The sequence below is a fragment of the Lepidothrix coronata genome, unplaced genomic scaffold (genome assembly GCF_001604755.1).
Source record: "Lepidothrix coronata isolate B3197 unplaced genomic scaffold, Lepidothrix_coronata-1.0 Scaffold220, whole genome shotgun sequence".
NCBI lineage: Eukaryota > Metazoa > Chordata > Aves > Passeriformes > Pipridae > Lepidothrix > Lepidothrix coronata.
Genome location: NW_016690400.1, coordinates 871,904 through 887,205, shown reverse-complemented (window position 1 = coordinate 887,205; position 15,302 = coordinate 871,904). Strand labels below are relative to the sequence as shown.

General features: G+C 42.7%; 1 protein-coding gene across 1 annotated transcript in view; it reads right to left on the bottom strand.

Moving 5' to 3' along the window:
• Nucleotides 1-4,667: 4,667 nt before the first annotated feature.
• Nucleotides 4,668-15,302, bottom strand: part of LOC108506595 (SH2 domain-containing adapter protein B-like) — a 62,069-nt gene continuing 51,434 nt past the window's right edge. Inside the window, exons 6-7 of the mRNA XM_017833781.1 lie at nucleotides 8,040-8,263; nucleotides 4,668-6,981 (exon numbers count right to left, since the gene is read on the bottom strand). Coding sequence (XP_017689270.1) covers nucleotides 8,080-8,263 — 184 coding nt within the window. The 3' untranslated portion in view covers nucleotides 4,668-6,981; nucleotides 8,040-8,079. The remainder of the gene's footprint in view (nucleotides 6,982-8,039; nucleotides 8,264-15,302) is intronic.

Here is a 15,302-nt window from a genome sequence, read left to right as displayed (position 1 = left end):
GTCATGGTCTAGCTGACAAGGTTGTGATCAGTCAACGGTTGGACTCAGTGATCTCAAAGGTCTTTTCCAACCTAAATGATTTTGTGATTCTATGCTGTCTTAAAGGGCAAAGGAATCTAGGTAGGCTGGAGATCTTCCAACAACAAAATCTTAAAGGTGTGGGAGCACTGTCCCTGTGTGAGAAAAGAGAAGTTGCACGGTAGGGGGAAGAAAACCAGTCTGAACAGAGAGTTTTCACTGTAACTCAGGAAAAAAAAAGAGTTTATGACCTTTGAAAGAAGTGGCAGTCCACTCAGGAAGACTACAATGATGTTGTGAGTTTATATGGAGAGAAAATTAAAAGGGCCAAAGCCCAGTTAGAACTTAATTTGGCAACTGCAGTAAAAACCAAAATGTTTCTATAAATACATCTGTTGAGCTGGAAGACATAGATGGGGAAGAGAATGATGCCCTCATAATCCAACTGGAAAGAGTTAGAAACCTGCACGCCACTTAGACACACAAAAGTCTATGGGGTCAAATGGGATCCACTCAAGGATACCAAGGGAGGAGGTGGAAGGGCTCACTGAGGTATTTTCAGTCATTTACCATCAGCCCTGGCTACTCGGGGAAGTCCCACGACTAAAAGTTAGCTAATGTGATGCCCATCTACAAGGGCTGGAGGGGGCACTAAAGGCGTGTCTGCCTGGGAAGGTCATGGAGCAGATCAGCTTGAGTGATCTCTGTACACAGCATGTACAAAACAACCAAGGGATTAGGCTCAGCCAGCGTGTCTGGGTGCTACTTGACTAACCTGATCTGCTTCTGTGACAGGGTGACCTACTTAGTGGATAAGGATAAGGCTATGAATGTTGTCTACCTTGACTTTAGTAAAGCCTTTGACACCTTTTCCCACAGCATTCTCCTGGAGAGACTGGCTGTTCATGGCTTGGATGGGTGCACTGTTTGCTGGGTAATAAACTGGCTGGATGGCTGGGCCTGGAGAGTGGTGGTGAATGGAGTTACATCCGGGTGGCAGTCGGCCGCAAGCACTTTTCCCCAGGGCTCAGTTTTGGTGCCAGTTCTATTTCAACAGCTTAACTGATGATCTGGACGAGTGGATCAAGTTCACCTTCAGTCAGCTTGCAAACAACACCAAGTTTGGAGGGAGTGTCCATCAGCTGGAGGGCAGAAAGACTAGCCAAGGCCAGTGGTATGAGGTTCAACAAGGCCAAGTGCCAGATCCTGCACTTGGGTCACAACAACCCCATGCAGTGCCACAGGCTGGGGGCTGAGTGGCTGGAGAGCTCCCTGGCAGTAAAGCATGTGGGTGCTGATTTAACAGCCAGCTGAACATGAGCCAGCAGTGTGCCCAGGTGCCCAAGAAGGCCAATGGCATCCTGGCCTGGATCAGGAACAGTGTGGCCAGCAGGACCAGGGCAGGGATTGTGCCTCTGTGCTCGGCACTAGTCATGTCGTACCTTGAGTTCTCTGTCCAGTTCTGGGCCCCTCATTACAAGAAAGACATTGAGGTGCTGGAGCAAGTCCAGAGAAGCACAACAAAGCCAGTGAAGGGTCTGGAGCACAAGTCTGATCAGGAGTGGCTGAGAGAGCTGAGGTTGTTTAGCCTGGAGACAAGGAGGGTCAGGGGGAAACTTTCCCTCTCTGCAACTACCTGAAAGGAGGTTGTAGTGAGGGGGACATCAGCCTCTTCTCCTAAGTAACAAATAAGAGTATGAGAGGAAACAAGCTCAAGTTGCACAAGGAGTGGTTTAGATTGTATATTAGGAAAAAATTCTTTACTGAAAGTGTTGTCAATTATAGACCAGGCTGTTCAGGGAAGTGATTCAGTCACTGTCACTGGAGATATTTAAAAGATGAGGCACTTAAGAACATGGTTTAACGGTGGATTTGACAGTGTTAGGTTAAATGGTTGGACTCAATGACCTTAAGGGTCATTTCCAACCTAAATGATTCTATGGTTATATGGAATTAAGAACATTCTCTAGGTATGGACATAACAGACAGATGACAAAATCTTACAGGCCAGCATCTCAATTAATGAAACTAATTAGTGGAGGTAATTAATAAGATGATGTCAGAGAAAATCTACTATGTTTGTGCTGAATGGAGGTTATGAACAACAAAAACCAAAGACATTGTTTACGTGGCCCTTACTTTCACAGAGCTGATAATACTCAGGTTGAAAACACAGTCCATCCTGGCCATATGAAGTTACTAACCAGAATCCTTTCATTATGATTTAATACAATTATATCACATAACTTTGCATTTGAAAATAATTAATAAGGAACAGGGAGCGCAGGGCTGGTTTTTGCAGTTGAAGAGCAAATTTAAAGTGTAGAGTCTAAATGGAGTCAGATCCAAAACCACTCTACACATGGATATGTGTGATGTCAACAATGACTAACATGACCTTCCAGTTCCACAGGGCAGTCCAGGGGAGAAGTTGGTTTGGTCTGTGTAGTGGTGCCTGACATAACTTCCTTGTCCTGTGTGGGAGACCACATGATGGTCCGTGAGAGAAGTCAGGAGGGTCAGTGCAGCAGTCCCAGCCCTACTGTGTGTTGTCTGTAAGGATGTAGGGTCCCCTACATCCCCAAGGCACTCCTGTAACCTCCCTTTTCACTCTCTGGGGTTTTGCTTGAGGCCTCTTCTGAGTCTTTTGCATTCTCCTCAAGTTTCTCTGGTCTCTTCTCATAATCTCTTCCTCTAGCCTATCTCCTGTAGGTCTCTTCTGTGTCTCTCTTGAGAGACCCTATGCAATATGAGTTAGAGACTGGTAGAGAATGCCTGATTCCCGATAGACTTATCCAAATTCTCTTGGTGTCTCAGACTTGGGTCTTGCCTCACTGGCACTGACAGTCTGCCCCTTCTGAAAGTATCTCCAGATTTTCCCCATGCCGCTTTTGCAACTTTCATAGCAGTTAACAAGTTGTTTACTCTTAAATGGTTCCCTTATTCTTCTCTATTCTTTCATAGCCAAATTTCAGCAAGGCCCAGCCCGCCTGACACACAATCTAGCCCTTATTCTTTAAACAATCCTGGAACTCTTCCTATAGACTAATTCCATGTACTTATCATGTTTCAGTCATCCCCATGACTTTTGCAACTGAGTAAGTTTCCAACTATCCTGTTGATATTTCTACCATGGCTAGAACCATTGCTTCTTGGAGGCAGACTTGGGGAGCAGGCTATTATGGTCAACTTGCCAACAAGCTTCCTCAGGCTTGTGTCTTGGAACTGTCAGCAGCAATAAACACAATCCAGGGAGCCTGAAAACACAAGCACTGTTTGGACTAATCTTGTGACTGAACTAAATACAAGGTACAGAGCACTGAAGTCACCACAGCAACTCTGAATTGTACATACATAGTTCTCAATGTAAGGTCAAGCCCTGAGACAGGAAATCAATGCTGCAGAAAAAGGGATTTTGTACATGGTCATCCCTTGCAACATATGAACATCCTTTTACAGTAGGACTTCTATTTGCTTTATTTCAGATCAACAACTTTGTTCAGCTGCTGTGCACTCCAGCAATAAGTAGGAGAAGGAAGCAATCTGCAGTGTTTTATGTGGGATCACTGCAGATCATTACAAAAGAAAGAATGTATGAAAAACAGTTGATCCCCAACGTTTAACTTCTTTCACCTCTTGCTCAGACCAGGAGTGCAGAGAGGTCTGTTTTATTTCTGTTTTGTTTTCTCTCCTCTGCAGGGAGATAGTGCAGCAGTGTGTTAGGTGAGGTTTTTTTGATTTATTTATTTAAACAAGTGTTAAGACCTCGCTTGTTCTGCTCAGGCACCACTTTAAGTATAACCTGAGAACAGCATGAATAACTTAGAGCAGCAGAGGACCGAGTACACCAGAGTATAGCAGAGTCAAAATGGAATCAGAGCCTGGACAAAAGATGGTACCAGCAGACTCCACCAACAATCCCACACAGTGTTTGTGTTGCCACCTTGAGCCATGACACCACGATGAAGTGCAAAGCATGACCCTCTTTGGAATGCTGAGAAGCAGCACACAAGTGTTCATTCTTCAAGTTTTCCTCAGAATGCAGGTTAAGGCCATGTTCTTTGAGAAGCTGAAACTGTGTGGTTTGTGCCTTTGCACATAAGACAGCCCTGCACTTTGCATCCTGTCTCTAGAGACTTAATTTCAGAGTAAGAGAATAATATGTTATCAAATACAGAAACCGTGGTGATGACTGTACTTCCACAAACCTGAATGGTTTTTCCAATTATGGAAGGACCTGTGAAATGTAATCTTGGTCACTAGAGCTCTCCTACCCGCCATACAGATGTTCACAGCTTTCATCAAGCTGTGAAATACTCATCAAAATAGAAGCCTAATTAACACCTCTGCAAAAAGTCTGCAAAAAGTGACTCACCAGTGTTATCTTGGACACCACCAGCAATGTCATTCACACATGCACCTGTGTCAGCCCTTGTAAAGGTGCACATTATCAAAAGAATTAATCAGGGTAGAACTGAGACATATGATTTTCCAGACTCCAAAGCAGATTATAACCTAATGATTAGTTTCACAACACAGTTAAGACACACAAACACAAGTTGTTCTGAAAGGCCGCTTCAGTTATTAGCTGTTCATGGCAATCTGAGTACACAATGACAATCAGAGGAAGAAAAGAGAGAGGTTTATAATTTTTTTTAAAATAAACTTTTAATGTGCTATATAGGCATCATTGCTACAAAATCTTCCACCTAAATGCAATACTACACACTGTTACCACACTGCATTTTCACTGTACATTAAAAAATCTGGGAAGAATATTCCTTCACTGGAAAAATATCATACAATCACTTAAATAAACAAAGACAACATTACAGTGCAAACAAAATCCTGGTTTTATTTATTCTGCAATTACTCAGTACTTTCTAGAAGTCTTTTAGAAAAATAATAAAAAACCTTCCCATGGACAACCAATACTTTTGAGATGATTTCTTCTTGCTGAACCAAGAACCTTGATCTGATCCTTGAAGCTGTAATAAGCTGTATACACAGTTGTATGAAGCAATGGATCCCAACCCAAAATTTGCAGACAGCAATAAAATGGCACCTGCTGGCTTCATTTGACATTTGATCAGACCCCTGACAAGACAGGTCTGATACAATAGTTATCCCCATGAATTAAAGACAAAGTGCTTAAGGAAGCCAGGCAAGGCCTTGGTTAATGATGCTGTTGGTTTCTACTTGTAATTGCTGTTAGACAGAGTAGGGGCATACTCTTTTTTCCTTTAAAGAAGAAGAAAAGCAGACCATGGAACAGAAACAATGTCAGATTCAACACGCAAAAGAAGAAAGATGACATGATTCTGTGCCAAAGGGCATGATAGTGTTGCTAGAGCCCACAAGGACTCAGAGCAGATGACACCTGATTCCTAATCTGTGTGAGCTCTGCCACCTTCATAAACTCCTACTCTGCTGAGAGAATATGCTAACTTAAAAGTGCCTGTATGCTCTTGTCAATTGGGTGATGTTAAGACAATAAAGAGTTCTGCAAAGACTTTAGGGAAATAAAAAATGCATGTAAGTGAGTACATGAAAAAGGGGGTGTTTATTTTCATTTGGAGAAGATTGTTGTCTCTTTGTTCTCCATTGGGTCACCCTTCTCTCGGAAAACCAGAGAACCTATTCCAATGCAGCTTCAGATTCTGGGTGAGACAGGGACAGTCTGACCCACTACCGTTGCTGCACAGAATGACATTGTTCACATATGTATGATCCACTCCTGTTCAATCTGCATTGGATGTCACATAAAGAATAAGGCAGGCTTAAAAGGAAACAGAACATTTAGCACCGGTGATATTACATGGGTCATCCTTGAGATTCTTATCAGATTAGACAATACAATGAAGCACTACTTTTACAGGCAGTAAGTGGTTATTCCATTACAATTTTCAGATTTGCACTTCTTTCTAAGCATACATAAAAAATAGTAGTAGCTAAGAAAGCTGAATTAAATAGCACACAATTTCACAGTCCTATTGCAGTCTGTAAAATACATAACCTGCATATAACCAGTTTGCTACTATAACAGCTGATGGGTTAATGCATGACATTCTAGACATATGTGGGAGATGGTTCAACACGAGGACTATAAGGCTATTGATTCCCCAGTTCCAACTTGTGCACAACTATAATTTTTCACTTATCTCATTCAATGAGCACACAGAACATGTAGAAAATATGTCTCAAGTGGAAAGGCAATGAGCTGGCAGGACTAAGACACAGAGCAGCTTCTACAGTACTTCTGGCTCACAGTGACTGAAATACAGCAGGAGGCTTCTGCTCATGGTGAAAAAGAACACTAGCCAGAAGGTATGTGTCAAAGGGGCTGTGTTTTAAGAATGGCTTGGTAGAGCAGAAAAACAAATTCTGCTCTGCTACATATCACAGTTCTCACAGCTTCAAAAGCCATCTCGTGGAAAGGCAGTGTGACACACACGTTAGTCTGCTGTATCAGTAGGACACCCGTTTGATCCAGACGAATGAGCAAGTGAAGATTTTGCCTACTAAAGTTTTATAAAAGCCTTTGGCCACCCTCATGCATAAATAGTAACCCACATATCAAATTGACTTATCCTAACTACTTAAAACATTATGGTGTAACTGCCCCAAACAGAATTAGCTGCCTGTACCTACGAATGAAACTTGCAAATGAAGACAGTAAACATTAAGAGATTATTGTACCAAAAAGGATAAAAATATATAACTACTGTTTAATTACATCCCCTATTCATAAGTAATTGACCATGATTCACTCTCACAAAATTACTTTAAGATTGTGTGTTGTATCAGGGATGGTGATACTTTTGGCCCAGCCACCTGTAAGAGTTTATATTTTCCCTGCCAAGTCCACTGATAAAACGGGAACTTCGTCCTTGGAGAGAGAGCTTCTTGTATAAACTGTATTAACTGGTGTTCTGTGATTGGTTCATCGTCTGCCAGGGACATCTGAAGGAGAAACCGAAGAGGAAGGGATGAAGTAACGACTCCTGACTCAATTAGGAAAGACCCCCGAAGCACAGTGTGCATGTGGAAGGGAAATTCCAAAGTTCTCACTCATGCGCTGAAGTGATGCACATAACCAAGGGAGTGGGACTGAGAACCTCTGGCGGGGCAGTGCTGGCCACACCTGCCTAGGCAGACGTAATCAGTTGATTGTATAAAGCAGACAGCTTGTTTTTTGGGTGAGCTTGCTCCACACGAAGGACCAAGCTGTCTTTAGCAGGGACGCCTGCTATGTGTGAGCCTGCTAACCTTCTGAAAAACGCAGCTGCTGCAGAGGATTTTATGGTATTTGGAGTTGGTAAGATACCCCATGAATGATGCCTGAGTGAGCAGGGTGTCATATTTCCTCATTGGTTTCTCTTTCTCTCGGGTACCCGTTTACTTCGGCTTTGTAATAAATATCTTTGTAATAAATATCAGTTTTGTTGAGCTTTCAATGGTGTTATGGTTTCAGATTTCGGTATGCTCCGAACCCTTTCCTAATATATGTGTCTAATAGGAGTTCAACATTTGACTACCCCAAGAAACTGCACTAAAAAATCCCAAATCCATCAATCTAAGTGACCAGAGCCAGAGACTTGTCTGCTAAGCAGCTCCTTCTCAGGTCCATCAAGAACACGCTAGGATCCCTCAGAGTACTTTACTCTTTTTCAGGGAGAAGTTTCTCAGGGTAGCAAGAGAATAGAAGCTGTTGGATTTTTACTGCTGAGAAGAACTTGTTGGTTCTTCTCAAAACATGAAGGAGCAACTTTTGTTGGGAAGCACTTTCATTCACAAAGAAGGTCTGGGAAGGTTATCTACTCTCCTTGCACTAAAATAAGTTTTCTTTCTCTTACGTAGCAACACAGTTCTAGAGGCATGCTTCAGCACAAGAGTATCATACACACGGTCCCATATGCAACTCTGCAGAGCGCCCACATTCACAAGACTAAATGCTGCCACTCTCCATCATAGACTCAAACTCTGAATTCTGGCAATGAATTCAGTGCAACCCATCTTACCTCTCACCTCCCATCCACAGGAAGGGGTGAGACTAGGTTATCAGAGTGTCCGCACAGCCACAGGGTAGAGCAAGGACAAGTGTTCTGCTCCTTTGATAGGCAGCTTTTTTGTGGTGTAGTAGTGGATGACTTCAGGAACACTGTCAAAGGGAGGGCTGTTCTGGCCCAGGATGTATTTCTCTTTGGTTTTCATCAATTTCATATGCATAAAACCTTGACTGCTCCTGCAAGAAAAGCAAAGTGTTAGTTTGCTGTGGTTTACAGCTCTTTAGGCATACATATATTACACAGATAGGTCAACTCAAATATACAAACCATAATTCTTACAGCTGATAGGTGGACTTTCTTAGTTCTACTTTCTCACAACATCTCTGCACATCTGTTCTTGTTTTCCTTTAATGTTTATATTTTTCTCAGCCACTCTGTTCAAAATAAGTCCTTGTTCTCATGGGACAGTGTCCTTGTTCTCATGGGACAGCTTTCTCCTGATGTTTTTCTCTTCTTCTTAGAGTGCATCAACATGTTGTCAGGACCAAGGCCTCCATTCTCAGTCAGCTTTTCGTTCTATATCAGGGGTCTCGGTCCAGCTGAGATTCCTCACAGTAGTTCATGCTTGTGCATAGGGAAGCAGCACCATGACAGGCTCTCCTCATGATGTAGGGGGATGTAGGAGAACAAAGTGCAAGTAGTTGCTCACAGGCCAAGACAGTGGCCAGACTGACAGAGTGACTGCTAGCTGCAAATCCCCACGGACAGTCCAACACAAAGGCAGGCTAAGGTAGTATTTTGTTCTCAGTGCCTATGCTGCCTGGATCCAAGTGCAAGGCTGTGTCACCCTGGAATTGATCCAGATGTGTGCCAGAAGACAATCCCTTTCCTCACTCATGCCCCACCCCCCTCCCAGCCCCATCAATGTTTTCCTGTGAACTATTTTCACTATAGCTAATCATTATTTTTGACCCAAACATATCATTGGTGTTGGCCTGTCAGAGGCCTGAGGGTCCCTTTGTAGACACAAGCTGGCCATGAGCCCCGCTCAGCTTAGGCAAGACCTGTCCCATTCTATCCTACAGAGGCCTCAGGACAAACCTTACCCATCCCACCCTGGCAATAAGTGCCCAGAACATGTCTCTGTGCATAATCCGGTGGCTTCAGCTGGGAAAACCTCCCCAGATGAGCATAATGCTGCACTGTTCTGAGCACAGGCTGCTATCCCGCAGTCTTTCTGCAGGCAGAGACCATGGTGTGACTTCCACAGCAGAAGCAATAAATTCCTGGATAACCAGCCTACCTGCACAGTGCACTGTCATGCTGAGGGAAGGCTCATGATTACACAGGTAAGAGAAGAGAGGCATGGCAACTGCCCTGCCTGCTCCTGCCAAAGCAACCCATCCAACACAACGCCACTCTGACGGGCAGAACCCACCCTGCCGTACAGTACAGTAGGTGGTAAAGCTGACCTAACTCTTCCCAGAAGTGACCCTTCAGTGTCTGCTGTCTTCAGCACGACATACAGGCTATTTTTAGAGTGCAGAATTTAGCCCCAACAACACAAGAGCAAGGAGCAGCTCCTACACTGCAAGATGTTAGCTGAGGCCTAGAGGGTTTTTACAGCTTGCTTGATGTCCCCCAATCCCTAACTTTCTCGCTCCAAGCCATTATCTCTTCCAAGTGTGTCCAGGGACAAAGGCAATAGTGTTAAAACTGGAGTTGGTCTATGTCAGCAAAACCCCCACAATTTAAGATGACACAGAAAGCCACAGTCGGAAAACAAATCATGCTGTGTTAAAAACAGCTTATCTAAAATATGCCATTTTCTAGTTAGCAGGCGCAGCACTCCCTCTGGAAATACCTGTAGCATAACCAAGCTTGTATCTTTCAGATGTACTCAACAATTCTCTGATGAAGTGAACCTTCCTGGGGGGCAGAAAACACTGCAGGCAATGTAATTATAGCTCTACATGCTTAAAATCTTGCTTTAAATATCAATTTCTTAGTGGAAAAATATATCCCTCAAGTCATAATTGCTCTCCAAATTATTCCCCTTAAATAACAGTGACTTATCCTTAAACACTTATTATGAGGACAAAGGTATTGTTTTCTTTCTCCAGTTCCCTATGCATCTGCTTTGCTACAGCATGCCTTAAAAGTGTGTAGATAAACTATGGAATTGCAGGTGCATGCTAAGTTTAGAAGTATAGCAAGGATTAGAGAACAGAAGTGCACTTTAGCACACTTCAGCGCAAAGACACTTTCTGGTCTTTTTAAAAATGGAAGACAACACATTTAATGTAAACAAACTGCTACAAGCCGTATGTTCATGACAGACACCTATTGCTTCTCTAAGAGTATCCCACAGTCAATGAGCTTACAGTATATGATGTCTGTGACTGCCAAAATTATACAAATGAAAAAAAAAACATCTCTGCTGTATCATGACAGGTCAGCCTTTTGAAAGACCACACTGATTGTGAAGATGAGTAAAAGATAATGTGACATTTGGCTCATTTAGCCATCGAAAGCTGACTGCCTAAGACTAACAAAGCTCAAGATTTTATTTGCACACAGCTTTTCTGTTAAAACCAACTGCTAACCAGGATCTCTGTGGAATATCCCAGATGAATCAACTGCCAACTGGTCACGTGCAGATGAAAAACTGTGAGGTTGTCTTCATCCAGTTATTCAGTCATCTTCATTCTCATCTCCTCTGATTATTCAGTGACATCTCTAACAGCTCTCAGTCAAGCACTAGTTCCCATTTTCTTTTCAAGACAGTCTGTTGGTAAACTGTGAGGACATGGACGGCCACCTAACCTAAGATTTTGATTGTTGAAAAGCAGTTATTTCCCACCTGCATACTGTCTCATGTCCTACCCCCTTTGTATCTTCTCCACTTCAGCAAATGTGGTGTTTCATCAGCATTCACAGTTAGAGCAGATTAAAATCTAGTTTCCCTTTTGTAGGTCTTCATAGTACTTTGTGTAAAATATTTTCCTCCTTCACTCCCTTTCTGCCTTCTCTTAGTTTCCAAAAATTACATTGTGAATCTGCTATGTGCCTTCCTTGTTCCAAGTGAACTGATCTGTCATTAGCTCCAAGTAGAAATATCAAACCAGACAATTCTTGTCTTCTAGAATGAAGAACAAATTAAGTTGGAAGAAAGTCAGCTTAGCACCTTGAAACCATGCCCTTGAATTAAACACTTTCAACTGTATAAGATTTGAAACTGTTCACATCTACACTAAGGATTCTTCTGTGCTGTTTCTCTTTCTCTATTTGCCCTTGAAGTTTGTCCTTCTGTCAGACTCCCCTCTTCTAGTATGCCTGGACTCAGAGAATCAGTGCCTTTAGTAACTAGTAAGGGCAGAAAGCACCTACCCTTGATTAACAGTACTACTGCTGCTAGATCAGTGACCAGGATTAAAGGGACACTGTTAGAAAGGAACCTGGAAGTCATACTCCTCCCTCTTCCTGTCCTCCAAATTCTTTTGATTTAAACTCTGATTTTAGTACGCAAAGACATTACTGAAATTTCAGGTACCAACGGGGAAAAAGCCTCAACGGCTGAACTGGTTGTAAATCAGTTTCTGCTTAGGTCTTGAAGCACTGTTGGAGTCTACCTGAACAAGTGCCTGACAGTGAGAAGACCTGGTTTTGGAATGCTGATTTCTCAGTTCTTTCAACAGCAATACCTATTAGAACCTGCCAGGCCCAAGGTTTTCAAAGAAGAGAACCTAAATGACAATTCCAAATTCACATATGTGAACACTGATGACAGCTAGTATCATGAAGAGATGAGACATACATGTTTTGCAAGAGAAGATGCTGGGACCTGACCTAAGATGTGATACTGCTACTTTATGAATTCTGAACGTCACTGCAGTTTCTCAAATGTTGCAACTTTTAGTTCAACTGAGGGAAACCACTGACAAAACATTGCTACTGCTCTTCCCTTCTATTTTATTCTCTCCTTTTCCTTTTTGCAACCATTCCCATGAGTTTCAAATACAGGAGGAGAGAATTGCTAGTTGCTAATCCCTGCACCAAATTGCTTTGGAACTCTCAAGCACAGATGTTTACACAGACACAGTACTTGATATATGACTAATAGTCACACCTTGTTTAAAATGTTTGGCAACAGAACCATAAAAGCAAGTGACTTTGAATTACAACTTTCCCACACGTTTTCCTTCAGTTTTCAAAATCCAGTGAGGATGGGAAAGGAATTGTGCAGACAGCTAAACAGACTTTGGGTTTTTTTGATCTTATGCCTGAAGTGTGATAAAAGAACATTAAATAAATATTAATTAGGTATTAAACCTAGTAATTTTTTTTCCAGAAAATGCTAATGGCTTTGAAACATCATTTATGCTTACAATCAAAAAGTTTGGCCAAGCCTTCTGAAAACTGTTTTTGCTGAAGAAAGCGCTGTTTTGTCAGAACAGACTTTCTGCATTAATTTTGACAAAATGTCACTTGAACGACGAAAAAGAAGCAACAGCTTTGCAGTAACATCAGAAAAAAAAATTCTAGCAATGTAGAAAACACATATTGTGTTGTTCTTCCATTCTGAAATGCTTTTCCAATTCATGATTTTTATTTATATTACATGCTGTCACTTTGAACAAAACCTATAATGTTTCATGTCAATCTACAGCAACAAAGAAATAAATTAAAACCTCCTCTGAAAAATAAAAACTCACTTTTTACCCCCAGATGAAAAAAACTTCAAAAAATCCTTTACTGGAGGCATGCAGAGGATGGCCTGTCTACTGCTTTTTCTGTTTCAGCTCTGCTTTTTCAAGCACAGAATACACAATGCCATCACTCTACATCTAGCAGACACTGTCTCCATGGTAAAGTAAACAATGTCTCTTCCCCTACAAGCAAGAGCTAGCAGTGTTCATTTGCACCCAAGATGTGAAGATCACCTTATTGAGCCCAGGCTCCATTCTCTATAACCAGCTGCTATCTACTGCTTTGAAGGTAGTGAGGATGTTTAGCTTGTTGGCACTCTGTAGAAGTGACAGAATCCTTGCTGTCTACTAACAGACTCCTGGCTATTACCTGTCAGTACTACTTAGGCTGACAGCAGACTAGTAATACACTTTTAAATATTTTTATTGAATCACTGATTTAGAGAGCCATCAAAAATGCCACCTCTTTACAAATTATATTGACAGGAAGAAACTTGTAGTTTTTACAATATCACAAGAGTTACTTACAAGAACATATTGCGTGTTTTAAATCAACTCAAAGGTGCAAGTCTAGCATTCATCCAAAATCCAGAACTACCCAAAGTCTATGTACCTAGCTTTGGAAAACAGGACCGCTTCCACAGATCATGTTGACAAAAAAAAACTTTGCTTGCTGATCCCTTTACTATTCAGGGAAACCACATGCGTGCTTATGAGTCCACAGGATCACGATGTCACTGACACCATCCTCTCTGAATTCAGCTCTGTAATTCCAGTGGCTATGATTGTGCAGAAACTATGTGACAGAGCAGAAAGTAATGCCCACTGCTATTTTTACTCACAGTTTGCACTGGTGAGGTAATCCTAACCTAAAATTCATGGCTGGGCTTCGCAAACGAAGATTTGGGAAGGGCTCTAACCCACATTTGCTACAGGTTCACTGGTGGCTAAAGAGGTGAGATAGACAAGATCAGTTGCAAAAGGCACAGCAGAAAGACTGTTTCAGTTTAAGAAAATAAACAGTAATGTAGGCATTCTAATAGGTCAATGTCTACTACAACACCTAGTTTTGAAAACTGAAGCCAGCTTGTAAGGTGGAGGCTAAATTTAAAATTTTATTGAGTTTTAGAGATGTTTCAACAAAACATTTTAATCTCTTTAGTTACTGACATTGTTCATTATCAAGTAATCTTAGATGAGGTCTGATACACTACTTACTATGTGACTGTTTTAATGTTGGTTTGCATTAGTCTCTAGTCAGCCCCGGGCCGTGTGCGCTCAGCGCGGTGCGCCTGGCTCGGGCCCTGGCACGGAAAGGAGCGAGGGAGGGGGAGCTTCGCAGGTGCAGAGTGTGCCATGGTGGGAGACAAGAGGGGGAGCCCAGAACACACAGAAGAGAAGGACAACTCCAAACCCGGGCAGATGGAGTTCGTTCAGCCCTGTAAGGCCGTCCATCTAAGAGGAGGTCACTCAAATCAAAACTACGTCCTGAGGACCTCGCTGCCACCGTCCAAGCTCTCTCGGCCCCGGCAGATGAACCTTAGGATTAAAGGGTGGGCTCAGTTCAGCACACACTGTGTCTCACCCAAAAAGTCCATTGCGCAGGCTCGAGGGCCTTACCTGCATTTGCAAAGCCCTGTATCGACATCTACAAATGCAGTCACACAAAGATCAAAAGACAAAGGCATATACACCTGCCTCCAAAGGTGCAGCCAAATTAACTCCAGCATGTTGGAACATCAGAACCATGTCTGATTGCCCGTGAACTGTCACATCTCAACATCGACATTGCTGCTCTCAGTGAAGTTTGCCTTCACAAAGAAGGCAGCCTCAGAGAACATGGTACTGGTTACACAAAGTTCTCTATCAACCTGCACCTCAGGAAGTCCCCCATCATCCCCATATCACCACTGGCCAATCAGAGCTCAAATCAGTCCAGCAGTTTAATTACCTAGGCAGCCTCATCTCCTCGGACGGTAAGATTGATGGAGAGATAGACAACAGGTTAGCAAAGGCATATAGTGCCTTTGGAAAGCTTCATAAAAGAGTTTGGCCAAATAAACACTTGAAGAAAAGTACAAAGATCAGTGTTTACAGAGCCATAGAGCTGTCTACTCTCTTATACAGATCTGAATCATGGGTCATCTACCGCCACCACCTGCTTCCATCAACGCTGCCTCCGTACAATCCTAAACATCCACTGGTCAGATTATGTGACCAATACATCTGTTCTGGAACAAGCATCAGTCACAAGTATTGAGGCCATGTTGATGAGAATACAGCTGCGATGGGCAGGGCACGTCTCAAGGATGAAGGACCAACCACCGCCTCCCTAAGATCCTGCTCTATGGTGAACTTGCCACTGGCTGCTGCAAGAGAGGAGCCCCAAAGAGGAGATACAAGGACTCCCTGAAACAACATCTCAGCCTTGGCCATATTGATCATCATAACTGGTCTACTCTGGCCTCCAACCGGGAGGTCTGGAGACACACCATCTATAACGCTGCTGATGCCTTTGAGAACTCACGCAGGATCACTCTTGAGGAGAAAAGACAAGGCAGAAAGA